Here is a 25,140-nt window from a genome sequence, read left to right on the forward strand (position 1 = left end):
AAAAAAAACAAATTCGTCATTCCTCTACTGATTGAATTGATGAATTGAAACCTACTCTAAAGCGCATAGGTAGGGATTTTGTTTATTTCTTCAAATTTGTTTGCAATTTTCGTATTGTTCTATTTCTTACTTTTTCCTTTTCTATGTTTTTTTTTGTTCCAGTCACAGAATAGTGCCTTTATCATTCAGGACTTTTTTACCCAACTTCCCGCCTCAAACGGAAAGGTATGGTCTTCTAATTTGTTGCCCTATTTTCTTATACCAAGTTTTCAATTATTTTTTTCCCCAACCAACCGTTTCGATACTTTCCCAAAAAAAATATGAGAAGGTTGATAAGGTCAGTGCGTAGATATCATTGATAGTAAATAAATTTGATTGCTAAATTTAATTATGGTCATTCTCTCAAGATTTCAAACTGGTGTTTTCCTCTTCGTAGCAGTTCAAACAACTTTGGGACCATATTTGGTGCTGAATCGAGGGTGAGGAACTCTAATTGGTGTTATTATTAAACAATATCCTAAAAGTCACATTAAGGTCTTTAAGGTGTTCAATATGATGTGGATCTTGAGATAGCTTGCTTTAATGATCTTATTCAAGAGGCTTGGATTCCCAAGTGCACATATCATGCGCCATTGAATGTTTTTTCTTGAGTCAGTACAGGGTTTACTCAGACAATGAGGTTGTATCTGGCCGGGCATGTATGGTCCATGCCAAGATACAACTGCAAGAAGCAAACATAACTTAGTAATACTTGCCAACCGATAAATTCTCTTCTGTGTTACTTGGGCAGTTACAAATGATTGAAAATGGGAAACTGTATGTTAACAGTATTGATTAAAGTTTTCAGTGTGGGATTGGAAATTATAGAAAATGAGTTTGGCATTGATATCTATCCAAATTTGAATGACATTCCTTGATACTGCGATGGGATGGTAGACCATTGCTTCTATAAAATGCTTCAAGAGCCACCTTCACAAACAATCCATGGCTAGCAGCACCAAAATAAGGTATAGGAAACTCGTTCCTAATAGAAAAACGCACCGATTGGATAGTTTCCCTAATAACTAACTGTACCAATTTCACGAATAAAAATGACGCTCTCTTCTTCTCTCTCCTTCCAAGTTTTGATCTAAATTCCATGGCGAATAAATTCTCCGTGGGGGTTTATTCTTTGATTCGTTTAATTCGTAGGCAATTGCAGAAAACTTCTCTTCTTAGAAATAGGTTACTTACCTTTTCTTTATGTCCTGTTCACTTTTAATTTTTTGAGAAAATGCAAGATAAATTTCATCCTCACATTTACGTTTTATTTGGATTGGTTAGTCTCACTTTGTCAAATACAGGTTGCTGCTGGTAGAAGGAGTGCTTCATTACATAAACACGGCCAGGTATGCTTCAAAATATTTGGGGAATCTAAATATTGTTTGTTTTTGTAAAACTTTATTTTCGTTCAGAATCGTTGTCTTCTTTTTCACTCCTTTTTTTCACATTTTAATTAATTTTCTAGTTAAGTTTTTATTCCAATTTAAGACTTCGAAGGAAAAAAAATGAATGAAAAGGCATTACTAATTTACTACGTTCTTTTTAAAAAGAATTACTACATTCTTTCCTTTTCAAACGCTTTAGTTAGGTCCTGGAAAATTTATTCACTTTGAATTTAGTTAAATGGAATCATTGTTGGTATGACATTTAGCCCATCTATATTTCTCTTTTGTATGAGATTGATTGTATGCGACCTTCACCTGTTTTTGTATGTGACCTTCTCACCTTCAATATATGCGTGGGAAAAAAATATATATATGTGAATTTCTTAGTATGTCGTTCATAATTGAGATAAAACATAATTGCCTTTCATTTTATCTTTGTTCTACTTTAGTTCATCATGGTTCAAAGGATGCAAAAGAACAACACAATGCTCAAATCAATGTTACTAACGAGAAAGTAGACACCGACAAAGAATGGCTCATATGCTCAACAAATTAAAGGCAAATCCATCAATCCATATTGTCAATGAACATGTGAAAGGTATTGGTCTAACCTGAAACTACCCACGCTTATTTGTCTTATTTTCTGTTTTTCTTGGTTGTTGTCCTCTATTTAATTATATAAGGGGTGTATTACACCTACTAGTTGTGACAACTGAATCAATTGATGATAAACAAATCTCATTTGATACTTCTCTGAGTACTGACTACTTTGATACTTCTCTGACTACGCAATTTTGATTAGCAATTAATGATGGATAGACAACTCTATCATTTTTAAATCTCATTGTTAATCTTCATTACATCAGTTGAACTTTGGTTTACGTCTATTTTAGAGGGTTCTCACTTTAGAGGATCCTTGCCTTTTTTGCTTATTCCAAATAAATTAGATGACCCCTTTATAAGATCTGCCACTAACAGTGACAAGCAAATACGTTACTTGGGGAGGAAGGAATTGGATAGGAGGTTGAAAAATGTAAAACTTTGTGAAAAATATATCTAGAGAAAGGTTGGAAGCTCTGCTCTTAATGAACCCTGTATGCAGGCTTCAAACACCTTGGAACATGTACTGTATTGAGATGTATTACAAGTTCTGATAATCTTTCATTCCTTACTTCCAATCTACTGATTATTGATGTAAAACATCAAGGCGCATACAATACAAGTGTATGCGCCTTGATGTTTTACATCAATAATCAGTAGATTGGATGCATACATTGTATTGTATGCGCCTTGATGGTTGATGACGTAGGTAACCATTAGAATGCATTAATTACATAATAGTAGTATGCATTTGTAAATGGAAGCAAATGAACATTATTTTTTTACTTTGTCACTTTATTAAACAATTCTTTTTAAGTTTCTTAAATTAGCTTTTGCGATAATCGTAGATGAATATGCATCACCTGGAGGCTTTGCCCAAACAATCCAATGCAATGGCAACTCTATCAGCACAACAGTGAGCCATACACTCATACCCGTCTATTTTGCCCATTGATTACTTATGTAATCTGGTGACTAAAATTTTGCTTTTATTGTAGATTTATGTTAATGGATTAGATCCAGGTGTAAGTGTGACAGTGTCGGATTATCGGCCTATTCAACATGCGTTTGTTATACTTTTTAAATGGGATACATTTGTTAGACTGCTAAGTGAAACTCAATCAGAAATTCAGCCGTACAAGTTTGCTTTCGCTGAATTTGACAACATCAGGAGTCGTTACAAACAAATCACAAATCTAACAGGTATCCAAGGAATGAAGCAACTGATGAGATTGTTGTTGCGTCCTTTTTTTTTGTTTTGTTTTTTAAATAAATTTCATTGTGTGTTATTACATCATCATTAAGGGTTCAGTAATTAGGGATATTCTGGATTCAGGGATGCTTTGAAATCTTTTCGCTGTCTGGGTCTTTCCTTCATAGTAAGTAGGAGGAGCATCCTCAAGAACCGGTGGGCTCAGTGTGTGTCTCTCTAGCACAGATGGCCAGGTTGTTAGAGGTGGAGTAGGTGGGCCATTGACTGCAACTGGCCCCGTCCATGTAGTGTGTTTTTTTAAAAGGTGTTTTTGGTTGTCATCACGCCATCACTTCCATTTTGAAAGGGGAAGAAAAATTTTTTGGCAAAAATAAAAAGAAAGTATAGAAAGTCGTGTCTTCTTATTTTCTTTAAACATCAAAATTGAATTTGTGTGCAGATCGTTGTTGCGTCCTTTTCTTTTGACACCACAAAGAACACAAGTGCTGATGAAAAACTTGAAGCTTCTCTTAACACAAGTAGCGGGAAGGCCATCAATGACAGGTCTCAACTTCCGACCTGCACCAGATTCATCCGGAAGAATATCTATCAAGAAAATTGATAATCATCAAAATTTTGTAGGTAGTTTCATGCTCCAACCTCGAGGAATGGATGTGACATCTCCTCACTCAACTGACTGGAGGGGTGGTTTGGGTGCTAGAGGTAATGCAACTTATTCTGCTAATTCAACCTTCTATATGTTTGTCGCAGAGGCAACACCAAAGACGGTGTTCCTGTGGTAAATTTAAAATTAGATATATACATTTATCTAACCTTGCCTGCATAGATACACTTTTATTATTCTCAAGCTATTTGTGTTTACTTGCTCTGGTTATTTAAAAATTGGCCCTGATCTGATTTTTCTGCAAAATGCCAAATATTGATTTGGAGATCATACCTTGCCAGATGGGTTTCATCAAGGGTAACTCAAAATAACTCATCCTATGAAGTTCAAAATAAAACTTAACACGCAAAATATATGATGAATGTTGATAGAGTTCTATGGTGGGAAATCTTTGTAGGTTCGCGATGCCCCGCATATGCCCCACTTATCGTGCAAGTTTTCACATGCGCTTTTCATGTAGGCATGAAATCTGGTATTGTTGGCAGAACAGGCAGTGGCAAAACAACACTCAAACAAACTGTATTATGCTTAGTTGAACCTACTACTGCTAGACAGATCATGTTAATTAAGGGGGTAAGATATCATCCATTGTTAGTTATTACATCATACTATGAGATATACTAAGAAGCCAACTCTTAAAATTTTGGTTCTTTTTTTTCACCTGAGCAACTATTCCTTAATGTAGGGATTTCTGTACTGCAAGCCTCACTTTGCCTAGCTCTTTAAGGATTCTGCGAATTTCAACTAGAACTTCCAATTACGTGTACCTTCTTGATCACGTCAATCGAATTTCCTTTGAATTTTTTACCAGCTGTCCTTCGGTTTATTCACGCATTGCATTTAGATTTTCGGCGTTGATATGTTGTGCGGGTTTCAGACAAGGTCACCTACCAAGGCTGCTGGATTGTTTTCTCACTTTTAGTGGTTATACAAGGTTGTTCAAATTTGACATGGATGATGGAACTATAACAATTACCTTACCATGTGGAAGAAATTTGGTTATTGGGAAGGACCGTTTTGGGTGGTGCCCAATTGCGAACCACAGGTAATTTGTCTATTAGTCTATCACTCAATATCTTTCCTTACTTTCTAATATAAGTTACTTTTATATTTTCTTTTACACACTATTATATCTGTCGTCTGTGGTGTTGTTCTTTGTCATGTACACTTTTCCTTTGATTTGTAGTTTGAAATTTAGGCATGTGACGCCCAGAATTACAAACTTGGAATTCACGACTTGACACAAAATTAAAGGCTATTTATTTACCTTTTCTCCTTTGATTTGTAGACTGAATTAAGGCTTGATTAGGAGATGGCCACAATCATATACTTGAAATCCATGGGATAGTCCCCATTTTCTAGCAAAGAAAGTACAATCAATATATGCTGTGTCTTTGGGATTGCGGAAAGCTCCACCATTTTTTAAAGCAATACCAAGTGGGACATTAACTCTTATTGCATACTTATCTAATATAAGCCTATAAGGGATCTACCTAAAATGTTCAGCACCAATGTACAATAGTCTATTTTTCATTAAACTACATGCCATGTTTTCTTAGTTGGATTATATGGCCTGATTAATGTAAAAGATATTGTTCTAATCCCAGACAACATATTTTGTAGGTCAAGAAAGAAGTCCCGAAGGTGGGGAACTACAAAACTGAAATTATAAAAGAGAGTTGGAATGACCTTCTAGCCGAGCTTTTAGAGTTGGTCATATCATCTCTGTTTCTTGGTGATTGCATTCGTTTTCGTCTTACTTGCAAATCCTTGATATCCATCACGCCACAAATGCGATCAAACCCGCCTCTTACACAGTGTTAATCTAGGTGTCAACGCATACCATGGCTGATGTCCTTGCAAAAGAACAACAGCACTGAATGCATATTCTATTATCCTATATACAAGAAATGTGCTACGTGTTGTAAAACGGCTTATCCACTAGAGAAGGTAAGTGCTACAGTTGTTATTCATCTGAATGAATTATGTGCTTCCTTTTACTTGGCTTCTGGTTTGTGGACTATCTTTGACAACATTATGGACCTTATTTCAAGCTTTGCCTTTACTATTTCCTCCTTGAACAATAGAATGTCTAAAGAACTTGATTGTTTTATTATGTTGCTTTTCCTTGCTCTAAGGAAGTCCTTCGCCCTGTTGTGTTTGAGAAAGGGAATTGTCAGTAATGGATATAAACCTGTTCCTCGAGGGTCTAGCCAAACTGTTGAGATTGAAACAGATAGGGAGAATGTTGCATCACTTGCCAAAGCTCTTTACACAGCAATAACAATTCCAATGACTATATGTTGCTTCATCTACTCCTTCCTCTACTGCACTTATCCAAGAGACAGAGCGAGAGCATGAATGTAACCGTTAATAGAATCAGAAATGTAGCAGATCGAGTTTGACAATCCTCCTATCGGAGGTGAGTATTCCCAAGTACGATTTTCAGAATCACACAAGCTCAATGGAAAGGAAAGCGTCACTGAGATTGATTATGAAGAAGAGGATGATGGTATAGAGATCGACGAGAGTGATGAGAATAGGTTACTTTCCCACCAATTGACATTCTCAAACCTAGGGGAATAGTAAGTGTATAAGCAACAGGTTACACGTGTTTGAACTCCAACACTTAACTCGATCATGAAGAAGGCTTAACATATGATAATTTTTGTGAGGCTTTTGTATATCTACAGATTAAACACATCAATGAGCTTTAATTTCCTGTACGATAAGTTTGTGTACTCAAGCACTCTCATGTCTCATGTGAACTGTAATTTTTAATCAGCGAATTACTTTCAAATGTTTAGTTCCTGTGTACAGTTTATTGACGGTTTGATAGTTTGAAAACTCAGTAATACACCATATGCTTCTTCAAAAAGTATAGGTTGTATCTTAAGTTTTTTTAGGTCTTGCTCTCAATTTAGGGGGACTGGACTACAAAACCATGATCACTCTTCACATTGATGGCCCTCTCAACCAATGCGCATCTCCAAGAGTTCGAGGCAAATATTAAGAAGTTGATCAATAATCTTATGTCCTATTCTTTGTCATGCACTATTGCTGGCTATCCTAGCTACCCTACTTTCTTTTTTTGCAAAATTGGTTTACGTGGGTCTTGGTGCAACCAACTGTGTTTTCACCGCGTGTTATGCCCATGAACTCGGTTTTCGGCGTAATTCAGCAATGCAAGGACCTTTATAATTATGTACTGATGACAGTGTACATCATTTTTTTTTTACTCTATCATGTCATCAATACTTACTACTATCTCAGTCACAAGCTTATATGATTAACGCCATCAAATACGCTAACATAGAACCTACTAGCCCAATCTTATGTCTATGTTAGAGCAATATAGAAGCTCACTTAGACTCATTACTGCATTGTTTCATCATCTCTTTTTTTTTTTCATAGTCCTGTAGTTTTTTTAAATGAAATAGCAGTCTTTCCATGGTCTATATTCCTCTGACTTTAAAATTTTATAGGCTTCCTTTGAAATGACAATGCCGGGATATCTTCCTTTGTATGACATAAATGACCAGGATCAGCAATGCAAAATTAAGTTCTGCGTCTCTAGAAAATGGAGCATCGGAAAAGAAGTGCAAGGAAAAACTAACAGATTTGACATGGTTTTGATAGACGATAAAGTTAGCCAATTTCATTTGAATTGCACAAATTCCTTTTCCATTATTTTTATTGCAAACAATTACTAACTACTTTCGTATATTTTGGTTTCAGGGAAATCAAATGCATGCAATTGTTCTAAAGAAGCAAACAGAAAATAAATTCTCAAAAGTTATCTGAGAAGGTTGCGTGTATGCTGCTGAAAATTTCATTATACAAACAGTCTCGAATTATCGACCTGATGAAAATGAGTTTGTTATACTTTGTAAATGGGACACATTTGTTAGACTGCTAAGTGAAACTCAATTAGAAATTCTGTTGTACAAGTTTGCTTTTGCTGAATTTGATAACATCAGCAGTCGTTACAAACAAATCACAAATCTAACAGGTACGTTGAGAATATATATATATATATAATAAATATCTCTTTATAATCTCTATCAGATGTATATGGCGTGCTTGAAGGAATGTCAGCCATAACGTTTAGCAAATGAATGAAGCAACTGAGAAATATTCACTTGAGGACTGAGAGGTCAACTTTCAATAATTTTGTTTTTTAATGAATATGAAAAACTTCGTATCTGTATCTATATACTCACAAAACATTATCACCCAGTGGGAAAAAAAATGAGGATTACATTATGGGAAAATAGAGTAGACTTGGTTGACAAAGATATCATTAACTCTATACTATGGATTAGCCCGTGGTCGTTGTAACATCGTTGACTGTTGATATCTATAATGGTAACTTCATTATTATGAATATAATTATCACTGTATATTACTATATTATTCCTTCGCTTGGAATGAACTAATTTTTAAAATATTTCAAGTGTATACTATCTAAATTCGACAAGGGCAACAAAAATTTATTACAACTTGAAAATTCTTGAACTTAAACATCTAATGAACAGGTAAAGTTCTCACACGTTCATATACTTTACATTACTCAAGTTAATAGAAATTTAACTTTCAATTTTTCAGTTCCAAGAACACAAAAATTGCACTGCTTGAAGGGTCATCATCTACAGATCGTATATCGACTAACCGACAACTCAAGAACAAGAAAACTCTTTCTGAAATTCTTAATTCATTGGACAGAGACCCATTACACTTAATTTGACTCTCAAAGAACTAACATTCCATTACATTATGTTAATCAAGCTGAAGCCTGACGCCTGCCAAAGTTCTGCATGTGGCGTTGGGTGCTAATAACATTTTCAGAATGGGGACCAATAACCAATGTAAAAATTCAGCGATGCAACTAGCTAGCATCTATAATTTCTTTCTTTTGTCACCTCCATACAGATGGTTCGAAAAAATCAACACTCCAACATTTGAATCATTCAATCTCCATACACATGAAATAAGATCCACATTATATTGAAAGCTTTTAAACTGTAATCTTACTACATAACCATCTTCCGGTAAGCTATTATTTACATATTCAATTCACTCCACATATTCACTCCAAATATTAACAGTGTCCAATACATTTTTTCTAATTGTTTCTAAATGTGATCGTTTCTAAATAAAAATAATAATAATAAATAAAAATATATTTTTTAAGCTAGCTACAAATTTTTTCTCTGTCCAAGCTACCTACTTATTTAAACCAACAAAAAAAAAAGAACTGGTGGTAGAGCATCATAATTAGAATCGAACAAAGAATACAACTAGCGTATTGAAGTGTTTTTTCCTTATTGAACTTTTTAAGTTACTATTCTAATTTACATGCGATCATTCTTTTTTCCAATTTTTCTTTCCTAGCACGTGCAACACACGTGCCCGTTTACTAGTACTATTAACCTCACTAGAGCCACTAAGTTGTGACTTGTGAACCAAAATAGTATGTTGATAATGTGACTGAATATAAGAGAAAGGTTGCAATTAATAGATCTAAATAAAACTCATGGCAAATGACTTGATTATTGGCAATGGATCCCTGTTTCTAAAGGAAAACTGGTAGGGTATTTGACACAGAATTTATTTAAACGATTTTGGCTATTGTTATCATACAACTTAGAGCTGTATATTGCATTATTGCACTATTATGATCAATATATAAAGGGACATCAATACTCAATCATAAGTTACGAATGTGATCACCAAATTCCCGCCGCTTATTAGTTAAGATATTTTGGCGCGCAATTTGCCGTTCACCTGCACAACCCAAACCAATTGATTGCATCTTTGTTGACTAGATTTTGGTCTCAATTCTCTAACCGTGGATGCCACTATCCCCTAGAAACCCAAAATAATTTGGCAGAAGCATATGATGGTAAAGATTGTTAGAGGTCTTGAGAGGAGAAAGTCAGTAATTGGATGCGTATACTCGGAACATGCCAAAAAAAATTCTCCTTGCTATCCCAATGTTTGGACTTAGACAAAGCTTTGAATGTGGGGTCCTACTTCTCATTCCGTATTGTGGATCCACGGATTCTGGATACTCCCGATATTGAAATAATTTGGCAGCTGCCAGTAATCTCAAATTCCCTCTATATAAACCCTTGCCCATTTACACCTCTTATCTATCAATGCAAGTCTCCCCAAGCTGGCAAGCTTGAACAATATTTGCAAGAAATCCCGAAACATTATCATGGATTCACTATCTGTTAATGTTCCTAGATGGACCCCTTCTCCAAGCCCAACAAGATCACCACCTAGGGTGAAAAATGATGATCTAGAGTTGAATAGTTTCAACTCACAAGCAGCGCATAACATACCCTCTCAAAATCAAACATTATTCCCATTTAGTAGTTTCACTTCTCCTCCTCTTCCTCACTACCGTACTCAAACTCAACCTGAACGTATTCCAGACGCACCATCTTTTCAGATTGGCAATGAGATTAACAGTCCTATTGGGTCTGAGACAGTTAGTCTCATGAATACAAGACAAGCAAATTATATACAATATAATGCAGGTGGACTGCGTTCGCAAAGTGATGGTGTGCTCTTGACATGGGAGGATCTATGGGTGATAGTTTCAGCTGGAAAAAATGGAAGTCGTTCAATTCTTGAAGGGCTCACCGGGTATGCGCAACCCGGTGAGGTCTTGGCTATAATGGGTCCTTCTGGTTGCGGAAAGTCGACACTTCTTGATGCCTTGGCAGGTAATAGCTTTTACATTTACAGCACTTTACGAGTTCATGGCAACCAATATCCTGCATTTGAAATATTACACCACACAATTTATCTCGTCTTTTGTATCTTTTAAAAGTTTTAATGAAAGCTAATTTTAAAAAAACCTACTGATTGCAGGGAGATTAGATTCAAACACAAGGCAATCAGGTCAGATCCTTGTAAATGGCCATAGACAAGGACTAACTTTTGGGACTTCGGTGAGGAAATTATTATTGTCTTCTTTTCTTTCAAGTGTAGCTTTAACTTTTATGCAGCAAAATATATGGCCTAATTGCCAAGTCAACCACGCTTTTTGTGAAGGCAGTGATTAAGGGTGATAATCCTATAATGAAAAAAATAAAGGTTAAAAACAGTTGTTGATTACTCTTAGAGTACGTTTGACAACTGAGACTGGAAACTAATTAGGAATAGAATGGAGTTGGAAACCATTAGAATGAAATCTACTATAATAGAATTTGATTCAAACTTACAAAATGTGTGTTTGGCAATCGTTCAGAAATCATCGGAATTATATTCCTACTTAAATTAATGTGTTTGGTTGCCGTATAGAATCTTCTAACAGACTCCAACTTTTAATTTATTTTATTTCATTTTATTTTTATTTTATTTCATTTTATTTGTTTCTCTATTTTCGGATTAGAAATAAAAAACTGATTCCTTTGAATTAGCAGGGTCTGTCAAAGACTTAATAAAAAGAACTGGAGCCCATTTAGAATCCAATTCTATTGGATTTCATGCCTCCAACACAGGCCAAAGTGAGTGGTCCACCAAAGATTCTAATTAATTCCACTCTTCAAGTCTGATTCCCAGTAAACAAACACACCCTTAATCTATTTATCTAGCAATTTAGGATTTTAGGTTAATGACAAAAGTCAGTTGAAATATGTCAAATTCACAAGAACCTTGCACAAGTCAACAGCAACCAGTAGGATTTTAGGTTAATGACAAAAGTCAGTTGAAATATGTCAAATTCACAAGAACCTTGCACAAGTCAACAGCAACCAGTTCTTATTCAAATTATCGGGAAAAAAAACAGTTCTTATCCAGTTTAATTAATATATTGGATTTAGAACAAATCAACTAGTCCAGATACAATAAGTGTTAAAATTATTGACTTAGGCCCCATTTGGCATTACTCTGTTCTTTTAATGTAAGGAATTTCATAGCTTAAACCTAGTCGTACAATACACATGGCATACTTCAAGCGTGTAAGGTGTATGTGTCCAAAGAATTGAAAGGGGTTAAAAAAATGTTTGAAATTTACAACATCTAGCCACGACAATTTAGATGGAATGAGCACAGGTGAGTAAAGTACAAATCAAAGAGAATAGCGGTTTCTTGTTCCAGCAATGCCATTGGACCTTAGTTTTCTTAGTTTGAATATATTTGGCCAGAACATGAACAGTATAAGTGCATAGACACTATAATTGCCATATCAGCGATTTAAATCAGTTTCTGTTCCACTAACTTATTACAGTCATATTCAAAAAAATTGAACCATTTATACAATATATGAATGTATAATATACGCTATTGATGTCAATCTTTCATTGTTTTTTATTTATTGTTGTTGGATTTTTTTTGTCACCAGGCTTATGTGACTCAAGATGATACGCTAATGACAACATTAACAGTAAGGGAAGCTGTTTACTACTCAGCTCTACTACAACTACCTGATTCCATGTCAAGATCAGAGAAGAGAAAAAGAGCAGATACTACAATAAAGGAAATGGGATTACAAGATGCAGCGAACACAAGAATAGGAGGATGGGGAAATAAAGGAATAAGTGGGGGACAAAAGAGAAGAGTCAGTATTTGCATAGAGATCTTAACGCGTCCAAAGCTTCTGTTTTTAGATGAGCCTACAAGTGGATTGGATAGTGCTGCTTCATATCATGTCATGAAAAGAATTGTAGGTCTTGCTAAACAAGATGGAAGAACTGTAATAGCATCAATCCATCAACCTAGTAGTGAAGTATTTGAGCTCTTTCACAATCTTTGTTTGCTCTCATCTGGTAAAACGGTATACTTTGGTCCAGCTGCTGCAGCAGAGGAGGTGATTCTTTTAGGCCAACTTACACATTTACTTTAGTTTCATATTAATTGGAGATGTTTTTACAAATACAACTTCTTGTTCAAATTTGTGTAGTTTTTCTCATTGAATGGTTTCCCATGCCCAACTATGAGGAATCCATCAGATCACTACCTTAGAACCATCAACAAAGATTTTGATCAAGTAAGAATTCATTCATTTAAGACATTTCACAATCTTCTGTCTTGGATTATTTGCTATATTTACTTGAAAGTTGAAACTTAACTTTCTTGAATTATTTCAGGACATTGAACAGGGCTATGGCAGGTCAATAACCACTGAGGAAGCAATCAACGCATTTGTGAATTCATATAAGTCATCTCAAATTTGCCAGCAAGTTGGTAAAAAAATAGCAGAGATACATAAGAAGGTAGTATGTAAGGCACATATATGCTATTGCAATTTCTAGTGAGCATCTGACACCTAACATATGGAAGCAAGTGACGAACTAATTAATGTTTTTAAAATGTAGGGAGGGGGATTATTGGAGAAAGGCAGCCAAGCAAGCTTCATTGCCCAGTCTATGGTTCTTACGAGAAGGTCCTTTGTGAATATGTATCGTGATCTAGGCTACTATTGGCTACGCTTTGCAATCTACATTGCTCTATGTCTATGTGTGGGAACTATCTTTTATGATATTGGTCATTCTTATGGCTCAATTCAGGTATCCTCTTCACCGTAAAATGAACCAAATTGTATGGAATAGTAGATTTTTTTTTCCTAGTGTTCAGAGTAAGGTGCAGTATCTCAAAATCCTAACCATTTCTAAATTTCCAGGCTAGAGGATCAATGCTTATGTTTGTAGCCGCGTTCTTGACTTTTATGGCGATTGGGGGATTCCCTTCTTTCGTAGAGGACATGAAGGTATTAGACTTGAGACATTTCATGTATATAAATATTATAAGAAGCTAATCAAACCTATAATATACTTGCTCAGGGACCTCCCATTTGGGTGATCCATAGGGGAAAGAACACTATGCGCTCCTTGTTTTGTAAACTCACTGAATGCTTAGCAACCTTGATCTTCTATGAAATTGGCTTCTTCCCCAAGTTGGAGTCAGCTTTCTGTAAATCAAATTTCCCTTACATATGTCCCATCTTTGTTGCATCCACCATTGAATTTGAGAACCTCCAAAGGCATGTATAGCTGCCGCAGTTTAAAACTAATTACAAACTTCTAAACATGTTGATATAAAATATTATACCTTGCGGTTGGTATGATCAAATACTTTTGTACAAAAGTTTTTATGTGGCATTTTTCTCTGTTGAAATCAGATCTTCGGACGCGAAAGATTAAATGGACACTATGGAGTTGCTGCTTTCGTCTTTGGCAATACATTTTCTTCTATTCCCTACTTGCTCCTAATTTCTATAGCTCCTGGAGCTATAGCTTACTTCCTTGTTGGCCTTCAAAGGGGAATTGATCATTTTGTGTACTTTGCTCTAGTACTATTCGCATGTATGATGTTGGTTGAGAGCTTAATGATGATCGTTGCAAGCATCGTACCGGACTTCCTCATGGGTATTATTACAGGAGCTGGAATTCAAGGCGTTATGATGTTAAATGGGGGTTTTTTTCGATTGCCAAATGACCTCCCCAATCCATTTTGGAAATACCCAATGTACTACATTGCATTCCATAAATACGCGAATCAAGGATTCTACAAGAATGAGTTTGAAGGTCAAACTTTTCCTAGCAGCCAAATAGGAGGGGGTCCTACCATCAGTGGTCAAGAAATTTTGAGAGATGTGTGGCAAATGCAGATGGGCTACTCTAAATGGGTTGATCTTTCTGTTTTGTTAGGGATGGTGGTGCTATATAGGCTTATGTTTTTGGGCATTATAAAGACTACTGAAAAGGTTAAGCCAATCATTAGAGGTCTTCTGTCAAATCCAAGCAAGCAAAGAAAAACAATTATGGAGAATCCCTCGTCTACGCCAGTACATGAATGAAGTGCTCTGTAGCTTCTCTGACTATTATGTACGCAGCTTAAAAGCTTAAACCATGGTTGAAATAAATAAGCTCCTAGCTAGTCAACATAGTGAAAGTTGACTAGTATGATTTTCAGGATATTTTTGGTTTTTGTTTGTATAGTTTGTACATGGTGGAGGGATGGATTGATAAATAATGGAAAGAGGTTGTTCATCTTGACCATTGTAATGAAATATGGGTTGTGTATTACATTTTTTTTCCCACAAATCTCAGTACATTTCTAGACTTGTAGTACTTACAAAGATTTTAACTTTTGGTTATCAAGCTGGTTCATGAGAATGATGAGAGTCTACTATAATGGATAAAGTTTTAATCAAAAATGTCAATGAACGAATAAGCTGGTTCATGAGCTGCCAACCAGTTCTGGACTTCTGGTCTTATTATATTTGTTTTGCTTCCTAGATGAAAAACCAAATAGTGACCCATTTCGCCAATTTACTTCAGATTCACATAATCTCAATGGTAATTCCCGCCCAAACTTTAGGCCCGTACTGGTGCCCAAACATCTCACCAACCCAGAGCATATAATTGGTGTTCCGTTAATCAGTTATGTTGAAGACTAAATTCAATTCATATAGCAAGTTTGGGCAGTTCTTTATTTTCATTTTTTCTTTTCAATAAAATATTAGACAAACATGTGAGATTTTGGAGGAACGGGGTGGAATACTATATAGCTGAGCTTTTAAGATTCAACACCATCAAATGGGCTACCAAGTAGCAAACGACCCATTCAATTAAGACTCCATTTCCACATCTCTAAGACTAACAAATTCCAAGCCTACCGTAAAAAGTGAACTTGATCGAAACATTCCCGTAGCCTATATTTGTATGTTTACTGGCATTGTTGCCTTGTTGGTGTATTTTTATTTTTATTTTTGGTAAAGCTTTGTTGGTGTATTACTGACCAAGTTTTGAAAATCATCAATTAGATATATTTGTAATAGCGGTACAAAGACTGAAAAACATTGGTAATTCAGTAGTCCAAAAACAGCTATATTACGAACAAATATATAATATGTAGTTCTTTTTAAATGTTTGAATATCTTTTTCAATTCACTTGGTATTTGAGGCACCAGGTTTGAGTTCCAGGGTTTACCGCGTATTGACTATAGAGTATATACTAACATTAAAACATATATGCACCTTGTGTAGTTTTACACCAACTCTATGGGGGCACTTGGGATTTCAGAAGCAGTCAAGATAGGTATTTCAAATTTTCAACATCTATATATGATGAAAAATTACAGCCCATTCAAGTGTGTAGTTCAGAACATTTATACCTTTGTACATTATTGATACCTCCTTCGTCAGTCCAATCCAAAAGGAAGAGAGATTGAACCAAATCACAAATAGGTCCGGTTCATTAATGTTAGTGTGATGCTACTGGCTAATAATAATAGTATAATACTAGTAACATCCCCATAAAAAACCAGCCCAAAAAACAGTAGACCAAATAAAGACCCAGCCAAGTCCAGCTGACTCATACTACGACGAGACGCATCAACAAGTAGTGACGACAGATGATTTCAACCTTCGAGCAGTCTGTTTCAAAATGCAAAAAGGCGGTATAGATCTCCAAAGTGAATTAAGCATTCACGAAAAATGTTCATGGCTTCAATCACAACATATAGGCAATGACATCGAATTCGACACACCTTTCGGTAAGCGACGCTTGACATATGCTGATCACACCGCTTCGGGAAGGTCGTTACTGCATATTGAAAGCTTTATTGTCGAAAATGTTCTTCCATTTTATGGTAATACACATACCGACGATAGTTTTGTAGGACAGCGTACAACGAAAATGGTGCATGAAGCAACTAAGTATATAAAGAAATGCTTGGGAGGAGGACAAGAAGATGCCTTGATATTTTGTGGTTCAGGTACTACAGCAGCTATAAAGAGACTACAAGAAGTTATGGGCATGGCTGTTCCTTCAATTATGAGGGCTAGATTGGTTAATGAACTTAGACCTGAAGAGAGATGGGTTGCCTTTGTTGGGCCTTATGAACACCATTCTAATCTTCTTTCTTGGAGACAAAGTTTAGCTGAAGTTGTAGAAATTGGAGTGGATGAAGATGGATTGGTTGATATGGAAATGCTTAGAAGAGAATTAAGTAGTTCAAAGTACTCTAATAGGCCTATGTTGGGGTCTTTCTCAGCTTGTAGTAATGTTACTGGAATTCTTTGTGATACTAGAGGCATAGCTCGGCTTCTACATGAACATGGTGCTTTTGCTTGCTTCGATTTCGCAGCCAGGTAAGAGATCAAATCCATTACATATTTGCATTTGAGATTTAGTACTCTGACAATAGCATTACCAAAAATTTGTCGGCACCATTATTTCATCACTGTAATAATAATGTCTGTTATTTCAGGGTCAACATCTTTAATATATAGAAAAATGTAGGGTTGAATAACAGTGTTTTAATGTAGGTTTTAGGAGTAATTTAGTAATTTTCAAAAAAAAATTCTTTTTGAAGAGTAAAATAGTAATTTAACGTTTATAATTTCTTTTTAAAAACTCAATAGAGCCTACGTGGTACCACGTGCACAGTGGCTAGTTTTAATAAGCAATGTAAAAATTCTTAACTTTGCTTGAATATAGAATCTGCATACGTTCTAGAACTTAATTTTAAAATTGATTTGGTTTTCATTGCAGTGGGCCTTATGCGAAAATCGATCTTCGATCAGGCGAATTGGAAGGCTATGACGCAATTTTCCTTAGTCCTCATAAATTTGTTGGAGGCCCAGGCACACCTGGAATTTTGCTTATGAGCAACAATCTCTATTATTTGAAATCCTCAGCTCCTTCTACTTGTGGTGGTGGAACAGTGGGCTTTATTAATGGTTTTGATGAAAAGGTAATATTAATTTGACCAAGTTTATTTTTGATAATTAGATTTTCACTGGCCGGTTCAACCACTACTCAGTAGGTAGTCTGGGCATGAGAATTACTTAAAAAAATTAGAAGCAAATACCAGTATGTTTAATGAATCATTTCAGTTATTGATCATTTCCGACCCAATGACTTGAAACTCTGAACCTTCCCTTTCACTTGATTATGGATATTGTTTGACCATAATCTTATAGATGCCCAGTATATATATGTGTGTATTGGACTAAGTAACAATAAAATATATTAAAACATTTCCTGGATAAGCTTCGTGACCCGATGGTTCTTTGTAATAGGAGAGACCTTTAGAATTTTTTGTTTTTTTTTTTAATATTTAGATGGTTAAGTAAACCCACACCAATTACATTGAAGAAGGACAAAGTCCCAAGGCTAGTCAAATCCGAAAGAAACCTAGCCCAAAGACTCTTCTCGATATGCCATTTTGAATAGACCTATAAAAGAGACCTTTGGAACTAGGGGTGGGAATTTGGCCCTAACGACCCTAACCCGGCTCTGACCGACCCGACCCTAAGCCCTATAAAGCCCTCACAACTAAAGCCCTCACAGAGTTTAGGGTCGGCCCCCGGCCGCCCCCTAATGCCTTCTAGAGGCGGGCTTAAGGGCTAAGATTCTAAAACATAGGCCGACCCTAACCAAGCCCTACCTACCCCTGTTTTTCATACTTTCACTATAAATACACATATCATAATTGTCCAACTTTTGTTAAATATTTTCAATTAAAATAACATCGTTGTCGCTGTAATTTATCACTTACACCCAAGAATACTTCCAATAACTTGTTTTATATAACAAAACTTGTTAACTTAGCGCCCACGAAGAACAATGAAAGCTAGCCTAATAAAAAAATAAGACTTTATTCCTTTTTGATCATCAAGTCAAAGTCCATAACTTATTATTCTTTCTTTTTTCTCACTTATTTTTATAAATTATATTTTTATTCACATCCAAGCCAAGTTTAAAAACTAAAGGTTTCCTTCCACACCATTAAAACAAAATACGAGCGGACATTTGTAACATAGAAACCAAAAACACCCTTTGTCGGAAAAAATAACATTTGTAATCTCAAACCTTTCTCCATCACTGCTCAAAAAAGCCAATATTTTCATTTCCATATACAAAGCTTGAATCACTTTTAAATTAGAAGAAAGGTAATATTATATTTGTTTGAATCTATTATAGAAATAATTTATGATATTACAAATAGTTTAACAACTTCCATGACCCTTAACCAAAACTATTATGTTTCTTCTTTATATCTATTACTTCTTCCTTTTAAAATGATAATATAATTATTTGTCTATGTATTTCAATGTTAAATGTAATTTTAGTGAGGTTTGAGTCTGAGGAAGAACAAATTCAACTCTCGATGTCTTTCGATTCATTAGATTGTGGATGTGCATTTTAAATTTTTGGACTTATACGGGATTATTACTTAGATTGGTTGGACTTTGAGTTTGTAGATTATTACATTTTTGTAATATAAATGAGTTTTAAACCCGATGTAGTAAAAAAAAAGAAAATATATAGGCCGACCCTAAAGCCCTTAAAGAGGCTAGGGTCGTCGGTCGAGATTTGAGATTTAGACTTGTGACCCGTCTCGACCCGGCCCTATACTGACTTTAGGGTTAGGGCTAATATCTGAAGGGCTTTAAATGTTTAGGGCCGGGCTAGCCCGACCCGGCCCATTGCCCACCCCTATTTGGAACTCATTATAAAGTTGAACATAGATGTAATGGGAATTTCTCCATTTGTCCCTCTACAGCATACAATCTCCTTTGAGCGAAAAATTTAGTATGTGAGTCTTTTTGTATGTGGGCATGTGGGTCAAATAGTATGTCGCCATGTGTCTACACAAATTAACTATAGTTAGTGAGAGTTTTAGTTTTAATAGAAAAGTTAAATATTGAGAAAAAAAAAAAAAATTGTGACATTTATCTAGTTTGTTTAGAAAATACATGATTTTGATCAAAGTGAAAAGAATTGCCTCCCACAATTTTGAACATTATAGTTATCATCGATAATAGAATATTTATCTAATTTTTTTGTCATTGCATTTTTTTTCTCGTTCTTTTTCTTTAGTTTGGGTATTGGTATGAAGTTTTATTTTTCTTATTTTGGACAATATATAAACACTTTAATGGAAGTTATTTTTTTATTTTATTTTCCCTCTTCAATATAGACTATATTTTTTAAGTCACTAGATTTTTGTTAAGACAAAGAATAAAATGATGGAAAATTAGTCGGGAAAAGGGGGAAAATCTCACAAACTATTTTTTTTTTCCCCCAATATTTTAGTTTAATTTTTCTTTCCATTTCCTTAAAAACTAGCAATGAAACTCTACCTTATTTACTTTCCTATCTATATCTTAATATTAAATAGGGCAGGGGAATAGGGTCGGGTAGACCTAAATCCAACTCGACCCGATTACCGAATACATTGGGTTCGGGTTGATTTTTATATCCGTTTATGTATTCAGGTCGGATTCAGATTCGGGTATGTCGGGTTCGTTCGGATTCGGATTCGGATTCGGATTCGGATATATTTTTTGGTTTTTTTTTTAATTTTTAGTGTTATCCGATTCGGTTAGTCGGGTTCGGGTCGGGTTTAGATATTAAATTTCGGATATAATTGGATTCGGGTTCGAGTTTGGGTTCAGATACTGTGAAATTATTCGGATTCGGATATAGTCATATCCGACCCGAACCCAACCCGATCTCTGCCCTAATATTAAAGCTCCCACAAGGGGGTATTTTTCGAGCTCTATTAAAATTTCACGTCATCTCCTATTAAAACATGAATTTCTCTCCTTTATAACGGGAATTCTTCTCCTATTAAAACAAATTCTAGCACTTATAATTAAAGCGGGAATCATTCTCGTATTAAAATGGGAATTCCTCCCTTATTGAAAAGAGAAAATCTAGCATATCTAATTAAAACGGGAATTATTCTCCTATTAAAACAAAATCTCTCTCCCAATTGAAAAAATGGGTTTTTAAAACTTAATTTAAAATAATCTGTTAGAAAATTAAAACAGGTTAGCAACTAAAATGGTAATCCCAATTTTCTAAAAAAAATCTAAATGTTTTCAAAAGAGCCGGTGCGTATGCACGGGGCCTACAAACTAGTTAAAACTAAAACTCTCAAACTAATTATGATTAATTTGTGTGGACACTAAAAAAAAAAAAAAAAAAAAATGTGTGGACACATGACGACATACTATTTGACCCACATTTCCTAAGATAAAAAAAAACCCACATACTAAATTTTTCGCTCCATTGAGCATCAAGGTTCAAGGGCAAAAAATTTGCTTAAACAATTGTAGATTTTAATGATACAATTGAAAACTCCTTTCGTTAAGAATTTCAATTCCCATGTATAAAACATTTGGATACACTAACCCATGGGCCTATAATGGACAGAATTAAAGCTTTCATGCGTTCGGTGAACACAAGGTCCACAATAACTGTGTTTTTCCTTTTTGCCAGCCTTTCCACTTTATGAATCAAAATACAAATTTAAACTGATGCAGAGGAACTAAGTCAACTAACCACTAAGCAACTGTAGCGGGGGGAAAAAACTAACCGCTAAGCTTTACAGGATACACTATATTACGACAACATCGAAGAACGTGAAGACGCTGGAACACCACCAATTATTCAAAAAATCCGAGCAGCATTGGCATTTTGGGTGAAGGAATATATGGGGTACCATCTCATTGAAACACAAGATAACCTATGGATAGATAGAGCACTCCAGAGGTTGTTACCTAATCCAAACATCAATGTATTAGGTAATACTTCAGTTAAGCGCCAGCCAGTTCTTTCATTCCTTATCTACACAACTTCATTGGATGAAGAGAAGGAGATTAGAGATACAAGTGTTTATATTTGGAGAGAGAAGGCAACAAAGAAGGATAAACCACTTCATGGAAGGTTTGTGACCAAGTTACTTAATGACTTATTTGGTATACAAGCAAGAGGGGGTTGTGCTTGTGCTGGTCCTTATGGTCATACTCTCTTGAATGTTGACAAGGAAGAATCATTGGAATTCCGTGCTGCAATTCAAGAGGTACTCTCATAACTTTTGCTACTACTTTTGTACCTGAGTCACAATTATATATAGATATCAGCGCATCACTATGTACAATAATGTTCATCTGATGGTATAGAAAACAATCCCCCCCCCCCCCCCAAAAAAAATTCATAACTATGTAAACTGATCAAGTCTAATCTCATTTTGCAGGGATACAGTGGTATAAAACCAGGATGGACGAGAATTAGCTTCATTTATTACATGTCCATGACTGAATTTGAATACATTCTAACAGCCATAGAATTCTTGGCGCTCTACGGCCAAAGATTCCTCCCACTCTATCACTTCAACTGGAACACAGGAGATTGGACATTCAGGAGAAATGTTCTAAATAATGCAGAGGAGCGTGTATCGAATCTATTTAATAGTATGAAATTAAGTGGCATGCAGCCACTTGGCGGTGCTGGTGTTGGCAGCAGCAGCAACAAAGCAGGTACTCATGGCAATTCTAATGATTCTTGCTCGAGCCTATCAGATAAAAATGTGGAAAATAAGTACAAAATGTACCTTCAGACAGCTCAGTATACCGCTCAGTCTCTTCCGAAGTATCCCCTACAACGTCGGATACCTGAAGGAGTTGATCCCGAACTAATCACATTCAGAATCTAAATCAAGCATGGAGAATTATAGTGCTGCATATATGCCAATTTAGTTTTATTTTCTTTTTTAGTTTTCATATTCTAAGGTTTGGTCTTGTAAACGGGATTTGTTCTTGTGTGCATTTAGCTTTGAACTGAACAGACATGCGTGTATGACCTGTTCACACAACTTTTGTAACTCTTTGTAAATTTTAATATACTATTCGTCTTACCAAGCAAAAAAAAAAGTAAACGGGATTTGTTCAGACCAATAGGTTTTGTCTCTTTTGTTGAATATTTGGTTGGCTAAGTACTGCTGATTCTTGTAAACATATGTAAAGTAACGACTTCTGTGTAAATTATTTGCGTCTTGCTGAAAAACTCTTTGGCCAGGGAGTGGTTTCTATTGATTGTATTTTGTACTTTTAACGTTGGCTTTCATGAAATGGAATGAGGAAAGAAATGGAACGAGCAATGATTTAATTTCGTTACCAAATAACTGATTGAACAACTGGGATTTAGTGTAGTTACAACTTACAAGTTACAACGCTTCAAACAGAAAACACGAGATCAACATAGATATCATACTTAGCCCTTTTATCAACAAAAAAAAATCATACTTAGATGAAAATTGAATATTTCTTGCAATTACTTCTTGTTTACAATCCTCATGAGGGGCTAATAGTTTTCATTTCCTATCTCATGAAACGCAACTTTCGCTTGCTTAATATTAACAAAAAATTATATCCCCTTTAGTTGGTTCTTTTGTGATGGGTTATGTAGGAATTAAGAACTAGAATATCGTTTCTAGTGACTCCTATAGTCCTAATCGGTATTTTCAAACAACTTCCTAGATGATTAGCCGAAAGGTTATCTTATTGACAAGGTCAATATTAATGACAGTGACAACATGGATCAATGGATCATCATTGACTGCCAAAGCTTGCCTTAGCTTACAAGCAATGAAATCAAAGTACTTTATTTGTCATTTATAACATTAGAGTTGAAGAATTTCAAATCCAAGAGTGGAAACCTAAAGATAGATGTAAGCAGCAATTGTTGTGTAGTTCAATCAGGGACGACCTCTATATATTTATATCACTGAGATTAGTGCAGCTGTGGGTGAAATGACATCACCACAAGGTGCAATACGTATTCAGATCCCTGAACTTGTTAAGCTTTAAATTACAAAAATACGGCTTGATACTGACTATAATCGAATTCGGCTTTGCCACACTTCATTATGTTTACAAGTAGTGGATAACCGGAGAATGGAGATTGAACTTCGCTTGGAGAATGATAATGATCCAATCTCGTTTATTATGGTTATATGACTATCTAACAGGTGTTATTTGCGTATTTCATGGTCCAATATTCACCTCCTTTTCTTTATCACTATCCCGCATTAATACAAGCATGAATACAAACGTTGGGTAGACCTCATACAATAACTGTCCTAGTTCTACCGTATGTGCAATTTTCATTGATCTCAATTGAACTCTATTACAAACTTTGTAAAAAATCAAAATGTGATAATAGAACTAGATTGAGACTGGAAATTAAAGGTATCTTTTCCTGTTAAGTTAAACTTGATCAAAGCACTGGTTGAAGCATAAAAGTTCAACTTTGCAAACTGCAAAGAACTAGATTATAATGTTGAATAATTTGGAAATACGTAATAAGCTTTTTATTTGCATGAAAGTGAATCAGAGAGAATTTAAAGGAGAAAGTGAGAAACACACCTTGAACTTGATCTCTGAATTTTGAGATAAAATGAAAGAACACTAAGATATTGGCACGGCTCAATCAAAACTGCACCATTCATGACTTGGAAGTAAATTGTGATAATTCTTTCACACGTGTTTGTTTCTGAGTGAACCGGGCCAACATCATAGTAACCATTTCAACATAGAAACCATCACCCCTTTCTCCAATATTTTCATTCTTTGATGTTAGTGTAACAAGAACACCAAGCAACAAAGTGACTTACAAGCAGCAGAAGAAGGTGATTAGAAGGGAAAGGAGAGATGTTTTGGGCGAAGGGAGAGAGGGGAATGTCTTTGTTATCAATACAAACTTATTGAAGGATATGAGATCTGCGTAAGCATTTACACCCCTCGACTACCTAACCAGCAAAGACATTAATAATAAGAACTAACGCCCACTCAACCACTACTATCTCCCTACTCTTTCTATACCTTTGGCTACCAAACCAACCTACAATCCACTGCATTGATAGAGAACTGAACCAAAGATTCTTTCTTCTTTCATTTCTCCTAAGATGAATATCCTACTCCCAGTACTAACATAGTTATCTATATCATACTCAATTTTCTTAGATCTTTTGGCCCAACCGGGGAGAAAAGTGCTCAAGGGAGTTGGATGAAATGCAATACTAAATCTCGACGCGCGACCTGCCCCCATCCCCAACACCAACCCGCCCTGCCACCCACACACACATCGTTGTGATCTGAATTCACAATTAATCCAACCACTCACAACTACCCAGTGGGCATAGTGAATCAAATTGTTGCGAGCATATGGAAAGTTAGCACGCTGGTTTTGCTGTACTCTACATGATGAGTACATGGTTTGGTACAAAATGCCGATGTGAAGTTGATTGCTATTAAAAACCTTGAAGAATTTCTCGTGAGTTGCACTCCTGACCGCATACAGACCCTTACCTGTAACTGCAGTAAATGCATGCTTTTAATGGCTCTGGTTTGGAATCGGTTAATTTCCAAAAAGCCAGAGCGAGCCAAATCGAGCTACTGTTGTTGATGACTACTTGTTAG

General features: G+C 35.5%; 2 protein-coding genes and 1 long non-coding RNA gene across 4 annotated transcripts; 2 read left to right on the forward strand and 1 right to left on the reverse strand.

Moving 5' to 3' along the window:
* Positions 1-10,042: 10,042 nt before the first annotated feature.
* Positions 10,043-14,946, forward strand: LOC147491790 (ABC transporter G family member 1-like). The gene is made up of 8 exons (XM_086565465.1): positions 10,043-10,641; positions 10,790-10,869; positions 12,264-12,728; positions 12,822-12,908; positions 13,009-13,134; positions 13,237-13,428; positions 13,542-13,628; positions 14,040-14,946. Exons 1-8 carry the CDS (start codon positions 10,128-10,130, stop codon positions 14,715-14,717), a joined length of 2,229 nt encoding a protein of 742 aa, XP_086421591.1. The 5' UTR covers positions 10,043-10,127; the 3' UTR covers positions 14,718-14,946.
* Positions 14,947-16,176: 1,230 nt separating this feature from the next.
* LOC147491791 (uncharacterized) lies at positions 16,177-22,617 on the forward strand. Its single transcript, XM_086565466.1, has 4 exons — positions 16,177-17,016; positions 17,420-17,621; positions 21,273-21,743; positions 21,918-22,617. Exons 1-4 carry the CDS (start codon positions 16,310-16,312, stop codon positions 22,374-22,376), a joined length of 1,839 nt encoding a protein of 612 aa, XP_086421592.1. The 5' UTR covers positions 16,177-16,309; the 3' UTR covers positions 22,377-22,617.
* Positions 21,461-24,464, reverse strand: LOC147491792 (uncharacterized). 2 transcript variants are annotated; one of them, XR_015198320.1, is made up of 3 exons: positions 24,088-24,464; positions 22,275-22,335; positions 21,461-21,776 (listed from the first exon to the last, which is right to left on the reverse strand). It is a non-coding gene; the product is annotated as an uncharacterized LOC147491792 (long non-coding RNA). The 2 variants fall into 2 exon arrangements; XR_015198319.1 differs by lacking the exon at positions 21,461-21,776 and having other exon boundaries at positions 22,162-22,335; positions 24,088-24,224.
* Between the last annotated feature and the right edge of the window lie 676 nt (positions 24,465-25,140).

Source organism: Coptis chinensis, chromosome 6 (genome assembly GCF_015680905.1).
Source record: "Coptis chinensis isolate HL-2020 chromosome 6, ASM1568090v1, whole genome shotgun sequence".
Classification (NCBI taxonomy): domain Eukaryota; kingdom Viridiplantae; phylum Streptophyta; class Magnoliopsida; order Ranunculales; family Ranunculaceae; genus Coptis; species Coptis chinensis.